Source organism: Salvelinus alpinus, chromosome 7 (assembly GCF_045679555.1).
Source record: "Salvelinus alpinus chromosome 7, SLU_Salpinus.1, whole genome shotgun sequence".
Classification (NCBI taxonomy): domain Eukaryota; kingdom Metazoa; phylum Chordata; class Actinopteri; order Salmoniformes; family Salmonidae; genus Salvelinus; species Salvelinus alpinus.
In genome coordinates this window covers 65,738,547-65,756,524 of record NC_092092.1, presented here as the reverse complement: position 1 = coordinate 65,756,524, position 17,978 = coordinate 65,738,547, and the positions used below count along the sequence as shown (strand labels likewise).

Genomic DNA, 17,978 nt, shown 5'->3' with positions numbered 1-17,978 from the left:
ATTCTTCAAAGTAGCCACCCTTTCCCTTTATGACAGCTTTGCACACTCTTGGCATTCTCTCAACCAGCTTCATGAGGTTGTCACCTGGAATGCATTTCAATTAACAGGTGTGCCTTGTTAAAAGTTAATTTGTGGAATTTCTTTCCTTATTAATGCGTTTGAGCCAATCAGTTGTGTTGTGACAAGGTAGGGGTGGGATACAGAAGATGTCCCTATTTGGTAAAAGACCAAGTCCATATTATGGCAAGAACAGCTCAAATAAGCAAAGACAAACGACAGTCCATCATTACTTTAAGACATGAAAGTCAGTCAATGGGGAAAAGTTCAAGAACTTTAAACGTTTTTTCAAGTGCAGTCGCAAAAACCATCAAGCGCTATGATGAAACTGGCTCTCATGAGGACCACCACAGGAAAGGAAGACCCAGAGTTACCTCTGCTGCAGAGAATAAGTTCATTAGAGTTAACTGCACCCCAGCTTGCAGCCCAAATAAATGCTTCACAGAGTTCAAGTAACAGACACATCTAGTAACAGGAAGAATGACACTTAAAAAAAATATCTGACCAGCAAGCACTGAGATATGGAATGTTTGGGAATACATAGAATGTTTGGGAATGACGTATACTAAGGCATTTGTAAAAATTCTATAGCAATATAGAGTGGGAAAGCGGCCAGGCATTTTGACAATGAATAAACACTGCAACAAATAAAACCAAATACAAACTTCTGTCACGTCCAAGACCGGAGTCTACGCAGGCAGTCTCACAAAGAGACTGCGTGAATCAGGCCTTCATGGTCGAATTGCTGCAAAGAAACCACTACTAAATGACACCAATAAGAAGAAGAGGCTTGCTTGGGCCAAGAAACAACGAGCAATGGACATTAGACCAGGGGAAATCTGCCCTTTGGTCTGATGAATCCAAATTTTAGATTTTTGGTTCCAACCGCCGTGTCTTTGTGAGATGCAGAGTAGGTGAACAGATGATCTCCGCATGCGTGGTTCCCACCGTGAAGTATGGAGGAGGAGGTGTGATGGTGTGGGGGTGCTTTGCTGGTGACACTGTCAGTGGTTTATTTAGAATTCAAGGCACACTCAACCAGCATGGCTACCACAGCATTCTGCAGCGATACGCCATCCCATCTGGTTTGCACTTAGTGGGACTATCATTTGTTTTTTCAACAGGACAATACACCTCCAGGCTGTGTAAGGGCTATTTGACCAAAGGAGAGTTGCTGCATCAGGTGCTGCATCAGATGACCTGGCCTCCACAATCAGCCGACCTCAACCCAATTGAGATGGTTTGGGATGAGTTGGACCGCAGAGTGAAGGAAAAGCAGCTAACGAGTGCTCAGCATATGTGGGAACTCCTTCATGACTGTTGGAAAAGCATTCCTCATGAAGCTGGTTGAGAGAGTGCCAAGACTGTGCAAAGCAGTCATCAAGGCAAAGGGTGGCTACTTTGAAGAATCTCAAATATAAAATATATTTTGATTTGTTTAACACTTTTTTTGGTTACTACATGATTCCATATGTGTTATTTCACAGTTTTGATGTCTTCACTATTATTCTACAATGTAGAAAAATAAAATAAAAACCCTTGAACGAGTAGGTGTGTCCAAACCTTTGACTGGTACTGTAAATAAACTCAGCCCAGAACAGAGTTCATAGAGTATAAATAAACTCAGCCCAGACCAGAGTATATACAGCACCTTCAGAAAGTATTCCCCTTGTCTTATTCCACGTTTTGTTGTATTACCGCCTGAATTATTACCCAACTACAGTCGTGGCCAAAAGTTTTGAGAATGGCACAAATATTCATTTCCACAAATATTCATTTCCACAAAGTTTGCTGCTTCAGTGTCTTTAGATATTTTTGTCAGATGTTACTATGGAATACTGAAGTATAATTACAAGCATTTCATGTGTCAACGGCTTTTATTGACAATTACATGAAGTTGATGCAAAGAGTCAATATTTGCAGTGTTGACCCTTCTTTTTCAAGACCTCTGCAATCCGCCCTGGCATGCTGTCAATTAACTGGGCCACATCCTGACTGATGGCAGCCCATTCTTGCATAATCAATGCTTGGAGTTTGTCAGAATTTGTGGGTTTTTGTTTGTCCACCCGCCTCTTGAGGATTGACCACAAGTTCTCAATGGGATCAAGGTCTGGGGAGTTTCCTGGCCATGGACCCAAAATATCGATGTTTTGTTCCCCGAGCCACTTAGTTATCACTTTTGCCTTATGGCAAGGAGCTCCATCATGCTGGAAAAGGCATTGTTCGTCACCAAACTGTTATTGGATGGTTGGGAGAAGTTGCTCTCGGAGGATGTGTTGGTACCATTCTTTATTCATGGCTGTGTTCTGATTAAGCAAAATTGTGAGTGAGCCCACTCCCTTGGCTGAGATGGAACCCCACACATGAATGGTCTCAGGATGCTTTACTGTTGGCATGACACAGGACTGATGGTAGTGCTCACCTTGTCTTCTCCGGACAAGCTTTTTCCCCGGATGCCCCAAACAATCAGAAAGGGAATTCATCAGAGAAAATGACTTTACCCCAGTTCTCAGCAGTCCAATCCCTGTAACTTTTACAGAATATCAGTCTGTCCCTGATGTTTTTCCTGGAGAGAAGTGGCTTCTTTGCTGCCCTTCTTGACACCAGGCCATCCTCCAAAAGTCTTTGCCTCACTGTGCGTGCAGATGCACCAACACCTGCCTGCTGCCATTCCTGAGCAAGCTCTGTACTGGTGGTGCCCTATCCCGCAGCTGAATCAACTTTGGGAGACGGTCCTGGCGCTTGCTGGACTTTCTTGGGTGCCCTGAAGCCTTGTTCACAACAACTGAACCGCTCTCCTTGAAGTTCTTGATGATCCGATAAATGGTTGATTTAGGTGCAATCTTACTGGCAGCAATATCCTTGCCTGTGAAGCCCTTTTTGTGCAAAGCAATGATGACGGCACGTGTTTCCTTGCAGGTAACCATGGTTGACAGAGGAAGAAAAATGATTCCAAGCACCACCCTCCTTTTGAAGCTTCCAGTCTGTTATTCGAACTCAATCAGCATGGCAGAGTGATCTCCAGCCTAGTCCTCATCGACACTCACACCTGTGTTAATGAGAGAATCACTGCCATGTCAGCTGGTCCTTTTGTGACAGGGCTGAAATGCAGTGTAAATGTTTTTTGGGGATTCAGTTCATTTGCATGTCAAAGAGGGACTTTGCAATTAATTGCAATTCATCGGATCACTCTTCATAACATTCTGGAGTATATGCAAATTGCTATCATACAAACTGAGGCAGCAGACTTTGTGAAAATTTATATTTGTGTCATTATAATAACTTTTGGCCACGACTGTACACACAGTGCCGCATAATGACAAAGTGAAAACTTGTTTTAAAATTGTTTTACAAATATATTGAGAATGAAATGCAGAAATATCTAATTTACATATGCATTCACACCACTGAGTCAATACATGTTAGAATCACCTTCTCAGTGATTACATATTTGAGTCTTTCTGGTTACGTCTTTAAGAGCTTTACACACCTGGATTGTACAATATTTGCACATTCTTTTTTAAATTCTTCAAGCCCTGTCAAGTTGGTTGTTGATAATTCAAGACAAAGGAAATTATTGTGGACTACAGGAAAAGAAGGACCGAGCACGCCCCCATTCTCATCGACGGGACTGAGGTGGAGCAGGTTGAGAGCTTCAAGTACCTTGGCGTCCACCTCACCAACAAACTAACATGGTCCAAGCACACCAAGACAGTCGTTAAGAAGACACGACAAAACCTATACCCCCTCAGGAGACTGAAAAGATTTGGCATGGGTCCTCAGATCCTAAAAAATTTCTACAGCTGCACCATCGAAAGCATCCTCACGGGTTACATCACTGCCCGGTATGACAACTACTCGGCCTCCGACCGCAAGGCACTACAGAGTGTAGTGGGGCCAAGCTTCCTGCCATCCAGGAACTCCATACCAGGCGGTGTCAGATGAAGGCCCTAAAAATTGTCAAAAACTCCACCCACCCTAGTCATAGACTGTTCTCTCTGACAGATTATTTCACTTATAATTCACTGTATCATAATTCCAGTGGGTCAGAAGTTTACATACACTAAGTTGACCCTGCCTTTAAACAGCTTGGAAAATTCCAGAACATGTTGTCATGGCTTTAGAGGTTTCTGATAGGATAATTGACATCATTTGAGTCAATTGGAGGTGTACCTGTGGATGTATTTCAAGGCTTACCTTCAAACTCAATGCCTCTTTGCTTGACATCATGGGAAAATCAAAAGAAATCAGCCAGGACTTCAGAAAAAAAATTGTAGACCTCCACAAGTCTGGTTCATCCTTGGGAGCAATTCCAAATGCCTGAAGGTACCACGTTCATCTGTACAAACAATAGTGCTCAAGTATAAACACCATGGGACCATGCAGCCCTCATACCGCTCAGGAAGGAGACGCGTTCTGTCTCCTAGAGATGAACGTACTTTGGTGCATAAAGTGCAAATCAATCCCAGAACAACAGCAAAGGACCTTGTGAAGATTCTGGAGGAAACAGGTAGAAAAGTATCTATATCCACAGTAAAACGAATCCTATATCGACATAACCTGAAAGGCCGCTCAGCAAGGAAGAAACCACTGCTCCAAAACCGCCATTAAAAACCAGACTACGGTTGGCAACTGCACATGGGGCAATGATCGTACTTTTTGGAGAAATGTCCTCTGGTCTGATGAAACAAAAATATAACTTTTGTCCATAATGACCATCATTATGTTTGGAGGAAAAAGGGGGAGGCTTGCAAGCCGAAGAACACCATCCCAACTGTGAAGCACGGGGGTGGCAGCATCATGTTGTGGGGGTGCTTTGCTGCAGGAGGGACTGGTGCACTTCACAAAATAGATGGCATCATGAGGCAGGAAAATTATGTGGATATAATAAAGCAACATCTCAAGACATCAGTCAGGAAGTTAAAGCTTGGTTGCAAATGGGTCTTCCAAATGGACAATGACCCCAAGCATTCTTCCAAAGTTGTGGCAAAATGGCTTAAGGGCATCAAAGTCAAGGTATTGGAGTGGCCATCACAAAGCCCTGACCTCAATCCAATAGAAAATTTGTGGTCAGAACTGAAAAAGCATGAGAGCAAGGAGGCCTACAAACCTGACTCAGTTACACCAGCTCTGTCAGGAGGAATGGGCCAAAATGCACCTAACTTATTGTGGGAAGCTTGTGGGAAGCTGTCTTTCACTGTTCAAATAAACCTACCATTCAAATTATAGACTGATCATTTCTTTGTCAGTGGGCAAACGTACAAAATCAGCAGGGGATCAAATACTTTTCCCTCACTGTATTTTTCTTAAAACTGCATTGTTGATTAAGGGCTTGTAAGTAAGCATTTCACTGTAAGGTCTTCACCTGTTGTATTCGGCGCATGTGATTTGATTTCGATTTGATCATTGCTAGACAGCCATTTTCAAGTCTTGCCAAAGATTTTCAAGCAGATTTAAGTCAAAACTGTTACTCGGCCACTCAGGAACATTCAATGTCGTTTTGGTAAGCAACTCCAGTGTATATTTGACCTTGTGTTTTTGGTTATTGTCCTGCTGAAGGGTGAATTTGTCTCCCAGTGTCTGTTGGAAAGCAGACTGAACCAGGTTTTCCTCTAGGATTTTGCCTGTGCTTTTCTCTATTACGTTTCTTTTTAGCCTAAAAAAACTCCCTAGTCCTTGCCGATGACAAACATACCCATAACATGATGCAGCCACCACCATGCTTGAAAATATGAAAAACGGTAGTCAGTGATGTGTTGTGTTGGATTTTCCCCAAACATAACACTTTTTTTAATTCAGGACATTAAGTTAATTTCTTTTAAACATATTTTGCAGTTTTACTTCAGTGATTAATTGCAAACAGGGTTCATGTTTTGAAATATTTTTATTTATTTTTTCTCCACAATTTCATGGTATCCAATTGATAGTTACAGTCTTGTCTCATCGCTGTAACTCCCGTACGGACTCGGGAGAGGCGAAGGTCGAGAGCCGTGCGTCCTCTGAAGCACAACCCAACCAATCCGCACTGCTTCTTGACACAATGCCCACTTAACCCGGAAGCCAGCCGCACCAATATGTCAGCGTTAACACCGTACACCTGGCGACCGTGTCAGTGTGCAATGTGCCCAGCCCACCACAGGAGTCACTAGTGCGCGATGGAACAAGGACATCCCTGCCGGCCAAACCCTCCCCTAACCCGGACGACGGTGGGCCAATTGTGCGCCGCCCCATGGATCTCCCAGTTGCGGCAGGCTGCGACAGAGCCTGGACTCGAACCCAGAATCTCTAGTGGCACAACTAGCACTGCGATGCAGTGCCTTAGACCACTGCGCCACTACTTTTGCTATTCTCTTTTTGATAGTCCTCCTGGTTTTGACCCCTGCCTGACTCTGGACTACTTTCCCGCCTGCCTGCCCTGACCTTGATTCTGCCTGCCCTTTGGTACCTTTTGGACTCTGAACTGGTTTTGACCCTTTTGCCTGTCCATGACCATTCTCTTGCCTTCTCCCTATTGGATTAATAAATATTGTAAGACTCCAACCATCTGCCTCCTGTGTCTGCATCTGGGTCTCGCCTTGTGTCATGATACCGGCAACTGAGTTTGGAAAAACGCCTGTATTGTTGTAGTAACTGGGTGTATTGATACACCATCCAATGTGTAATTAATAACTTCACCATGCTCAAAGGAATATTCAATGTCTGCTTTTTTACCCATCTACCAATAGGTGCCCTTCTTTGTGAGGCATTGGAACACCTCCCTGGTCTTTGTAGTTGAATCTGCGTTTGAAATTTACCGCTCGACTGAGGGACCTTACAGATAATTGTACGTTTGGTTTACAGAGATGGGGTAATCATAAAAAAATCACGTTAACCTGTATTATTGCACGCAGAGTTAGTCCATGCAACTAATTATGTGACTTGTTAAGCACATTTTTACTCCTGAACTTATTTAGGCTTGCCATAATACTTATTGGCTTAATTAATTTATAAAATTGTCCAAAAAAATGATAATCCCACTTTGACATTATAGGGTATTGTGTGTAGGCCAGTGTCCAAAAAAGTTCATCCATTTTCAATTCAGACTTTAACACAATAAAATGTGTTTGTGAATACTTCCTGAAGGCACTGTAGAACAGCTCAAAAGAGGAGAGTGGGAAAAGTGTGCCTATTGATTTTCATCTCAAGATTGATTTACATGGCACTCATTGAGAGAGGCAGAAAGCCTTGGAGGGTCTAAAAGCCTTAGTGTGTGCTTCCCAAATGGTACCCCATTCCACATATTGTACAGTGCACTATTACCCTATGGGCCCTGATCAAATGTAATACACTATAAAGGGAATAGAGTTCCATAAATCCCTGGTGGTTTATGTGTGTATCTCCACAGCCTACCTGCAGTCCAACCAGGTGATGGGCTGGGGAGACAAAGCCATCGAGCTGAGGTCAGCTAACACAGGCAACCTGGAGGGAGTCTTCATGCACAAGAAGGCCCAGAAACTAAAGTTTCTTTGTGAGAGGAATGACAAGGTACAACAACATCCTGATATCACCAAAACACACCTTGGGCAAAGCTCACATGACACCCTCTTCCCCCCATATCACTGGGCTCTGGTAGATGTGAAAGGTCGTATGTCGTATGTTGTTCATAGTGTTGTAGGTGTTGAATATTATACTGTAAGTTGTCATTTTTTGTACTGATTGATCTATTTTCTGTGTGAAGGTGTTCTTTGCCACGGTGCAGTCTGGGGGCTGCAGCCAGATCTACTTCATGACACTGGGCCAAAACTCCCTGTTCAACTGGTGAGCTCTGGGGCTTAAAGACAACATACAGCGATCATCTCAGAAAAAACATGAATTATACTCAGATACAGTCTTCTTAAACACTGAATTTACACTTTAGTAATACAGCTACATAATCCAATGCATATGAGAATACAGTATTTTCAATCAGCATAAATTAAGTATTTTTGTGGCTAAGGCCACCACATTGGTTTCAAGTCTCTAGCTATAGTACTTAAAATGGAACTGACAGCATTTAAGCGACATAAAATCGTATTAAAATATGTTCATATACACCCCCAAGAAGAATATTACATTTTTAAAAACATTTTCTGACAAGCGAGCACTTAGATATGGTCATTTAGATATTGAATGTTTGGGAATACATAGAATGTTTGGGAATTAAGTAGACTAAGGTATTTGTGAAAATTCTATAGCAATATAGAGTGGGAAAGCGGCCGGGCATTTTGACAATTAATAGACACTGCAGTAAATAAAACCTAATAAAAACATCTGTCACGTCCAAGACCGGAGTCTACGAAGACTGGTTCACCATAGCCAATCTTTCAACTGGACTGTGTGTTTACAGGCAGTAGCAACAACTCGACTTTAGATCATTAGAACACATGGATTTCTGCAAATGCATAAATACCACAGGAGTACTCTTACATTTGAGAACTTAACAGTCCTATTGATCAAACAACCATGAAAAGGTAGGCTCTCTCTCCCCCAGTTATGCACATCAACAACTAATGCTAGCCCAGTGGTTCTTAACCTGGGTTCGATCGAACCCCAGGGGTTCGGTGAGTCAGTCTCAGGGGTTCGGCGGAGGTCAAGACACACATCCGACTCATATGATTCGTGATGACACGCCCCGCTTGGCCATCATTGGCTGCAGGTGATCACGCTACATCGCTTGGCCTATCTGTGCTGCAGGGAATTTGGTGCGCTCAGTAGTCGACTTGTGACTGTCGTGATGGTACGTCTTGTGATTTCTTTCTTAATATTTTAATCCCTTCATACTTACTATGTCGAGCAAAAAAAGAAAGTGGTCGGATGAATATGGATTAACATGTTTAACGGAACGTGATGGGAGTCAGCGTCCTAACTGCATGATTTGCAATGCCAAGTTGAGCAATTCTAGTCTAGCACCGGCAAAACTAAGAGAACACTTCCTTCAGCTGCATGGAGAGGGAAAATACAAGAACACAACGCTCGCTGAATTCAAGGTGAAGAGAGCCAGATTCGATGAAAAGGCTACTCTGCCTGTTCTCGGCTTTGTACCCATCAACAAACCGATCCTCACAGCATCGTACGAAGTTGCTTACCTGATCGCAAAGCAGGGCAAACCACACACCATTGGTGAAACACTCATAAAACCAGCTGTGTTGAAGATGGCGAATATCATGCTCGGAAAAGAGGCTGAAGTTAAGTTATCCCAAATTCCTCTTTCAAATGACACCATCAGCGACAGAATAGAGGACATGAGCAAAGACATCTTGGCTCAAGTAGTTACAGATCTGATTTCAAGCCCGGCAAAATTCAGCCTTCAACTCGACGAGACCACAGACGTTTCCAATCTAAGCCAGCTTGCTGTATTCGTGCTCTATGTGAAAGACGACGTGATAAAGGAAGATTTTTTATTTTGTAAGCCTCTTACAACAACAACTAAGGCACCCGATGTGAAGAAACTTGTGGATGACTTCTTCAAAGACAACAATCTTTCGTGGGATATGGTTTCTGCAGTTTGTTCGGACGGAGCTCCAGTCATGCTGGGAAGAAAGTCTGGTTTTGGTGCGCTAGTGAAAGCCGATGTACCACACATCATTGTTACGCATTGTATTTTGCACAGGCATGCGTTGGCAACAAAAACCTTGCCTCCAAAACTGGCAGAAGTATTAAAAATTGTAGTGGAATGCATGAACTATGTGCGAACTAGTGCTCTGAGGCACCGCATCTTCAGTGAGCTGTGTAAAGAAATGGGCTCTGAATTCGAGGTACTTCTGTACCATTCTAACGTTCGGTGGTTATCCCGGGGACAGGTGCTGAATCGTGTTTTTGCCGTGCGTGTGGAATTAGCCCTGTTTTTGCAAGAGCACCAACATTGTCATGCAGATTGCTTCAAAAATTCCGAGTTCATTCTCATTTTAGCGTACATGGCTGATATCTTCGCAGCTCTCAATCATCTCAATCAAAAGATGCAGGGCGGTGGAGTCAACATCATCGAAACGGAGGAAAACCTGAAGGCTTTTCAAAAAAAGCTACCGTTATGGAAACGACGAACAGAGAACGATAACTTCGCAAACTTTCCCCTGCTGGACGATTGTGTAAGTAAGATCGAAGATGTATCTGGAATCGGAGACATTTCTGTACCCGCGGAACTGAAGCAAGCAATTGCCACGCACTTAGATGAGCTTGCAAAGTCTCTCGACGGATACTTCCCTACAAGAGAGTCATATCCAGCATGGGTGAGACAGCCGTTCACACTTAGTGTTGAGACAACAGATGTCAATGATGAATACCTCGATGAAATCATTGAAATTCAGCAGAGCCAGGTTCAACAGCAACTCTTCAGAACAACAACGCTTTCAACGTTTTGATGTCAACAAATGGTAACGTACCCTGTTATTGCTAAGAAAGCTCTGGAGATTTTCATACCGTTTGTTACAACATGTCTTTGCGAGCAATCCTTTTCGAGGATGCTGGACATAAAAACGAAGAAAAGGAACAGACTTTGTTGCGAAAATGACATGAGAGTGGCACTTGCCAAGGTGAAGCCGCGCATTTCTGAACTGGTCTCTGAAAGGCAACAGCAGAAGTCACACTGATTTGCAGTAAATATTCATTATTATGTTTTTGTTTTTGTGTGAAAGTCATGTTTTGATGATTTTGTTCTTTGAACACACGGTGTTGATGTTGATGCACGGTTCATTTTGTGCACCAGTAAAATATATACCTATGTTTTGAATTTGAAAAAATCATATTTTATTTTTCCAATTAAGAAGGGTTCGGTGAATGCGCATATGAAACTGGTGGGGTTCAGTACCTCCAACAAGGTTAAGAACCACTGTGCTAGCCAGAGCAAGATTAGCTAAAATTTAACGAAGCAACGTTAGATAAACACTCTCAACATTTTTCAGCTAATTACTCGTCAGAATTGCACTGATACATTATGGGGAATTGTACAGCTTGTCTGCCAATGCAATTCATTATTGTCTTGCCAATGCAATTCATTATTGTCCTAACCAAGCACCCAAGCTAACTGGTTCAAGTTGGCTGGCTTGCTAGCTAGCTACTTCCAGACATAAATGAGAGAACCTCACTCTGACCATTTTACTCGCCCTAGCAGAACGGGTTAGGCTGTTTACGAACGCAAGAGATGTGCTAACTGGATAACAGTCGTTCAGGTTCTTGCTAGCTAACCAAATGACACCTGCATCTCTAGCTATGTATAGCCACCATAAACCGATATGAGGGGAAAAAGTAATTCACTCACCCACTCCTCCAATTACGTTACATGTCATCCTCCTAGCAGCTAGCTATCTAGCTAGCGTTAGGCTCAGTTTTTAGCTTGCTACATAAATAGATTTGCTAGCCTATTAGCCATGATATGACTGACTTGTGATCATTGCCCTTGCTAGTTTGATTGTATAGACATTCCCAGCCTTAGTTACATTCGTCCGTTTTTGTCCAAAATATTTAGTAATTGAAACATTGAAGAAGTAATTGAAACGTCAAGAAATATTGAGTCAAATAGAACCTATTTTTAAAACCTCTTATAAAGTTGGTTTTATAGAATAAACTGGGAATTTGATATTTTGGACTGATATGATTGTCTGTTTGTTTCATATCTGCAAAGAACTTAAAATACTGTCAGTTCCACTTTAAGAAGTGAGTCTTGTGCCTTAAAGAAACGATTCACCCATTTTGAATATTTTATCATATTTGTGCATCTCTGAGCGATGTTCAAAACATTTTATGTTTTCATGTGTTTCTGAGCTATTCGTCATTTCAAAAATACAGCCGGTATGTGTCGCTGCACAGGGATTCTTGTTTATATCTAGAAATACCCCCCCGCAACCTACATTTGATTTCATATTGATCTTAATATCACATGGACTAAAAAAAGCACAATTGCTTATTTTTTTACATCCAAAATGCATCAAATCAATTTTTGTTAATTGGGTCTCGGCGTATTCATCATTTTATTATTAGCAAGTGCCATTGTTCGTGTTAAATCCTGAGATATTTACCATTCAGTATTATGTGCTTTTAAGGATGCACAGTTGTAGATACCTCAGGTCAGGAAATGTACATCTATTTTTCCTACTCCAAGGAGATTCCCTTACTGAAGAGAGCATTAGAAATACTACAGAGATTAGTGGGCTAGCAATCGTCTTTAATAGTAGACACCGATACTGCACATTGCTTGTCCTTATCTGTCCCACTTAGTTTTAAATGAAGTCGTTTTATGGCCCCAACAATTCAAATGGTGGATGCTGAGTTTATGATCTGATCTCCACTTTCTAGTCGTAATTCAGATAACCAAATAGGCATTATATACCCTGTCGCATCTCTTGATCTAAAACTGATCATGTTTTACATTAAGTAGTTTTTAGGAAGAAGGAAGAAGAAAACAAAGGAAGAAGAAAAGGATCATTATGTTGACCGTGTGCTATGTAGAGTCTTTTTGGACGTAAGTGGCTGTACATATTATTTGCACTGTTTTATAGATATTTTATATCCACTGGTCATCTCTACAGTTTAATGGGGTTTCAATTTATCTAGCCCTTTGCACTACGACCACTTTGGTAAATGTTCACTCTACAATGCTTTATTGTCACAGTCTTATACATTTGAAGTCATTTATTTTCAACATTAAATGGTAAATGTTCAATGTACAATGCTTTCTTGTCACAGTGTAATACATTTGAAGTCCTTTATTTTCAACATTAAACAGAGATTGCATTTGATTTAGATAAAGCTAAATCGTCTATTTGATATGCCATGATCTAAAAATGATGTGAAAACAGCGATAGGCTTTCAACTCTTAAGATTGTCAAACATATGTGACCCACCACATGGACTCGGTCCTATGTAGCCAAATTTGAAATTGTTTTTTACATTGGATAAAAGTAGAGACTCAGAGCTATAAAATGTTATATCATACACTGCAGTTGAGGAACAATGGGAAAGTCATTTTGCTTTGAATTGTAACCCCACTTTTGAGAAAATGGCCCTTGATATTTTTGGTGTATCTACTGGAGAGCTCTTCTTTGTCTACACCCATTCAGCATCGTTCACACCCTCTTAAGCCTTAGCCCCACCCATTTCTTTAAGGATTCACATGTGAGTCCATGTGCTCAGCAGAGTGTGTAGTGTAGTAAACAACCAAAGATTTCAAGACTAAAAGTGGTAAAAGTAGTAGCCTACAATAACGAAAAACTCCAGGTAAAAATACACTTTATCAAGTCTTTGGCCTATATCATAATCTGACTTTGGTGCAGGTCATGTTCTTCTTCACATTACTGTCTCTGGTAAACACACATTATATCTAATAAAATCTCAGTTTATTTGTCACATGCACAGGATACAGAAGGTGTAAACAGCACAGTGAAATGGTTACTTGCATATTTGCACAGTAGCAATATCAAAAACAATGTGTCCAGATAATTGTTAGATGATGCTTACCCAGACACACTTGTTTAAATTGATGGGTCATGTGAAAGAAATGCGTTAACCACCCCCAGCCACATCTAGATAAGTGGATGAGTCACTATTGTCTAGACATGTACACATGTTCATGAAATACAAAAGATGGCCATAATCACCCCCATACACCTGGCTAACTTGATGGGTCTTGTAATCATCTGGCAAAGTGGAGTCTTTTGTTTAGACATCTAGGCTAGCTAGCTAAACAATGAACCGGATTAATCTAAACTCATACTACTACCAATACAAACTGATTGTTATAGCTGTAGTATTAATATGCAGGTAGCTAAAGCTAACCAACTATGTTCAATGTTAGCTAGCTAGCTAACATTGGGCTATAACTATCAACGCAAATGGCTTTCTGATTCGAAAAATATTACTACACAGATAGGTTCAATGTTCGCTAGCTAGCTAATAGTACGCTTTAACTTGCAATAAAAACAACTTTCTGACAAAATTAGAAAGGTATAATATCTGAAAATGTAGCTAGACTCTTACCCGTATACATGGATGAACGCATCACTGCAGACTGGAACCATTTAACTTAGTTTTGTAGCTACAGTACATCTTGTTTGGCCAGCATTGTGTAAAGTCACTCCGGTTCACACTGACCGTGGTGTGTGCAGAAAATAGCCCATCATAACTTTTTCCAACTGATCGGTCCATAGCGCCTGTTAAATTCAGGGCATCAATGTTGTTGAGAAAAGTAGCAAAACGTTTGTAGTTCTCGATGGCTAATGTTATATCTTTCAAAAAATATGCAGTAGAAAGGATTATCAACACATACTGAGCAGCTCACGTTATAGACAGAAGCATCCTACAGGCAGACCAATCCAAACTCATCTCCCGGCATCTCCAGCCCATCCACAATCTCAGCAAATCATGGCTAGCAGGAATGTTCCTGTCTTTTTCCGTGGCTAAACCAACTAGGCTCGTAATTTAACCATTTTATTCGTATTTACAGATGGAATACCAGTTTGTTGTTCAGGCACATGAAAGTTTACATGTTCCAGAAGGTATTTATGTAAAAAAAAAATGCATTTTGATTAAACCTTTTTTTAAATTAAAATGCCTCTCCTGTGAAGTAGTGACGTGCAACATACACCTAGCTTCCTGAAATGGGTCACATATACTCTTTTGTAGAAAATGTTTGGTTATGAACATTGAAATGTGCCACAATTGTGAAATGTTAACTCAAATCAATTGCATTTGAATCCAGTTGTTATTTGCTTTTTCTTCCCCCAATATGCTAAATGTTTTGCCACCATTTTGACTAGAGATCTAGTTTGGACAGTTATTTTATGTTTATGATAGAAATACTGCAGCTGGTTCTGTGAGCATATTGTCAACTGAAAATGAACTTTTTCAAGACATAATTTGATATGATGTTGTTATTGTATTGTTACTAAAAAGCATCACGCATTTTTCTGTGAGAATTCACTCTTGAAGTGTATTCAACTGACAAGATATTTAGGTTAGAAGGGAATAGCCAATAAGGTAATCAGTTTCACATAGCATTTTCAAGTATATTTACCCTATAATGATTAGGTTTCCAAGAACTAATGCTCTCACTGTCATTGGTCTAATTCGTAGAATAATCTTAATTTACATCCTGGCTGAGATTTGTAGACAAGGCAAAGTGGTAAGAAATCAATCAAATTGAGTTTTGGCTAAATGTTTGTAGTAGATTGGCTTTAAGTATTTTAGAAAATAGTAGGAGCACTCAGTTGATATCTCATTCATTTGACATGTATGATGCAAATTTTATAATTAGTCAGATTTTGAATAAGGGATTCAATGGGTAGAGTTAAACACATTTTTGTAATTAACTTTAACTTTTTTTTAATGCCCAAGTAGAACTTGTGACAGTGAGTCAATATGATTACCATCTCCATTTGTAAAAAGTTGGTGATTATTTCTATAAAAAAGGGGGATTTTAAGCAGAATGTGTAATGTCTGACATGTTACTGAGTTAGATAATACTTTACCAACAGACATTTGTACTGCAGTTGAGGATTGTGAGTCATAGCACTCTCTGTCATTTCTCCCCCTATCTACTCCCAAACCTCATCTAGTGCTCTTGTGTGAGATCATTGTCCTCTTGAGAGCTTTGTACTGTAGGAAGGACTGAGGATGTTGATGAGTACTGTAGGAAGGACTGAGGATGTTGATGAGTACTGTAGGAAGGACTGAGGAAGATGGTGATGGTTTGTGTCAGGTGTGCATCGTGTAGCTGTGAAGAGTCCTCTCTGCTTTATATGATGCAGAGCAAATTGAGTTTTTGTTCTTGGGGAATTTGAGTTAGAAGACAAAATAATTCTGAAAGGATTTCGATTTTGAGGTTTTCCCCAACAAAATATATCTATTTTAGTGTCAAAAACGTAATGATAAGGTTGACCAAATTATATTGATAAATATCCACAACATATATTGTTTCGTTACCTGTTCTTTTCCCATTTTGTTTTTGAAATTGTATTGAAAAATTATGTTTATTTTATTTTGTCCTTTGTTTTGTCTTAGTTTTGCTTTATTTTTGCACTGGAACTTTCGTATCATTTGTACAGCATGTACTGTATACCCAACCGGTGAAATGAATTAGTAACACTAATTGAGGTGTTATTATGTAAAAATACTGTTGAACAATAAAATTTGTAGTATACAATTACTGTGTAGTTCAGTGGTTATTTCAATAACATCTAAGTAATATCAACATTTGATTTCCACATGCTAACAGTATTCCATATCTGGAGCAGTCACAGTGTTTGGGCCATAGAAATAAAGCAGTGTTCTATATCCATGGTTTGGGCAGCTCTCTGGCTAGTGGCTGGTCTGTATTTGCAGGTTAGAGTTTAGTTCGCTGGTAAACTGTGGAGTCAGCTGTGTCAGATGGAAGGGATGTAACCTGAGACGAGACCTAGCTCACTTCCTCAACTTATTCCCTCCTCAGGCTCAGTCAGGCGCTGCTACGGTGGAGCCGGTGGCTCTCAGTCCCAGCCACTGCCATGGCCACCTCCCCACACCTAACAGTCCCTCTGACACCCCCAAAACCCCCAAAAACCACCCCCCTCCCTCCTGGAGCCAAACCCATTTGTCGATGACAGTTGAGTAGTGCTCAGAGAAGGACCCTAGAGAAGGGAAAAGAGAGTGTAAGGGGGAGGAGCAGAGAGCGCGGTCCGTCCGTCTGTCTGTTTCTGCCTGTCTCACACGGTACAGTCATCACCCATTGGACTAGTAGCTACAAAGTGGTTCACTGGTAAGGTCTCTCTGCATGGTGTGGGACTTTTTATTTCCCCCAGAGGAACCATTAGTTGTGTGGTCAAGGGGTCAGATGTTAGTACAGCTTGTGTCACGGGATCTTTACTCAAAATATGCTCTGGTTTGTGTTCACCTGTTGACTATACATAAAGCTGTGAAGCTATCTGTCTCTAACCAACATCAAATGGAAATCTTAACCTAGTAGTCATGTCAACTTTGAATGACTTGACAGCTTGTCTTAGTGATCAAACAGTACAACATGGCAGCAAATCACAAAGTTGTGTCGTGAATAATCTGTTGCGTTCACTGGGATTTAACTGTGGAACTGGAAACGTGTGTCAATTATATAGTGTGCAGCGGGTGAGGCAGCTTCCCACTGGGCGCATCACGTCATTTCAACATGGATAATTGGGTAATATTTGGTTGAGATGTTGATCAATGAGAATACAATCTATATTTTGTAACTCAAAAAGGCAGCCAAAAATGTGTTGAATTTCCATTGTGTAATCTATGCTTTCAACATCGAAACGCACAACCAAATTCCAATGGAAAAACAATGTCAGATTTTTGGTTTAGTTGTCACCAAAATGTCTATCACTGCGCTTTCAACCAATTAAAAGCACAATTCAAATGGGAATACAATGTCAGATATTTTGTTTATTTATACAACAGATTTTGTTATCACTGTACTTCATCTAATAGCAGAACCAAATTACCTGGACTGCAGTTGAGATTACATTAAAAGTACATGGTGCAAGTGATCAATGCCCTTTGAGATTCTGCACAGATTATTACAGCAATTTTGACGATCTCCACAGACCTGTGACCTTTGCATGCTATCTTTAACATGCACGCTTTCTATGATTACATACAGTAAGAAGATATTTATAGTTAAAGTAACCTCAAAATGTGGCCATGGATGTGTTACTCATTTTAAGGTTGAATGTTAGCCTTAACTTTAGGCTATTTACTGTAGGCTGCTACAAAATTAATATATTGTGTTTGGTTGACATTGCAACCAAATATCAACATTTAAAGGAGATCTACTGCTTGGATAGTTCCATCTGAGCCACTGACTTAATCCTCTTCTTTAACTTTTATTTTTGGTTGAGTTGGAGATGCGAATCCGACATATGATTTATTAACTTGTCGACAAGTCATTAGGTTTTTTATTGTGT

General features: G+C 40.6%; 2 protein-coding genes across 10 annotated transcripts in view; both read left to right on the top strand.

Moving 5' to 3' along the window:
* Positions 1-17,978, top strand: part of LOC139581490 (mitogen-activated protein kinase kinase kinase kinase 4-like) — a 143,031-nt gene that overhangs the window by 118,409 nt on the left and 6,644 nt on the right. For 3 of the 7 annotated variants that reach the window (XM_071411299.1, XM_071411296.1, XM_071411294.1), the window contains 3 exons: positions 7,442-7,581; positions 7,775-7,854; positions 12,443-16,210. In XM_071411299.1, the coding sequence (XP_071267400.1) occupies positions 7,442-7,581; positions 7,775-7,854; positions 12,443-12,452 (230 nt within the window). In that variant the 3' untranslated portion in view covers positions 12,453-16,210. Of the gene's footprint in view, positions 1-1,181; positions 1,606-7,441; positions 7,582-7,774; positions 8,519-8,664; positions 16,211-17,978 lie in introns of those variants that run through there. The other 4 variants (XR_011676240.1, XM_071411295.1, XR_011676241.1 and 1 more) reach the window with 4 other exon arrangements.
* The window catches only part of LOC139581491 (myotilin-like), a 32,499-nt gene continuing 22,329 nt past the window's right edge, over positions 7,809-17,978 (top strand). The window contains exon 1 of one of the 3 annotated variants that reach the window (XM_071411304.1): positions 7,809-7,854. The gene's annotated coding sequence lies outside the window, so the exon portion shown is untranslated. Of the gene's footprint in view, positions 7,855-16,681; positions 16,799-17,978 lie in introns of those variants that run through there. The other 2 variants (XM_071411305.1, XM_071411302.1) reach the window with 2 other exon arrangements.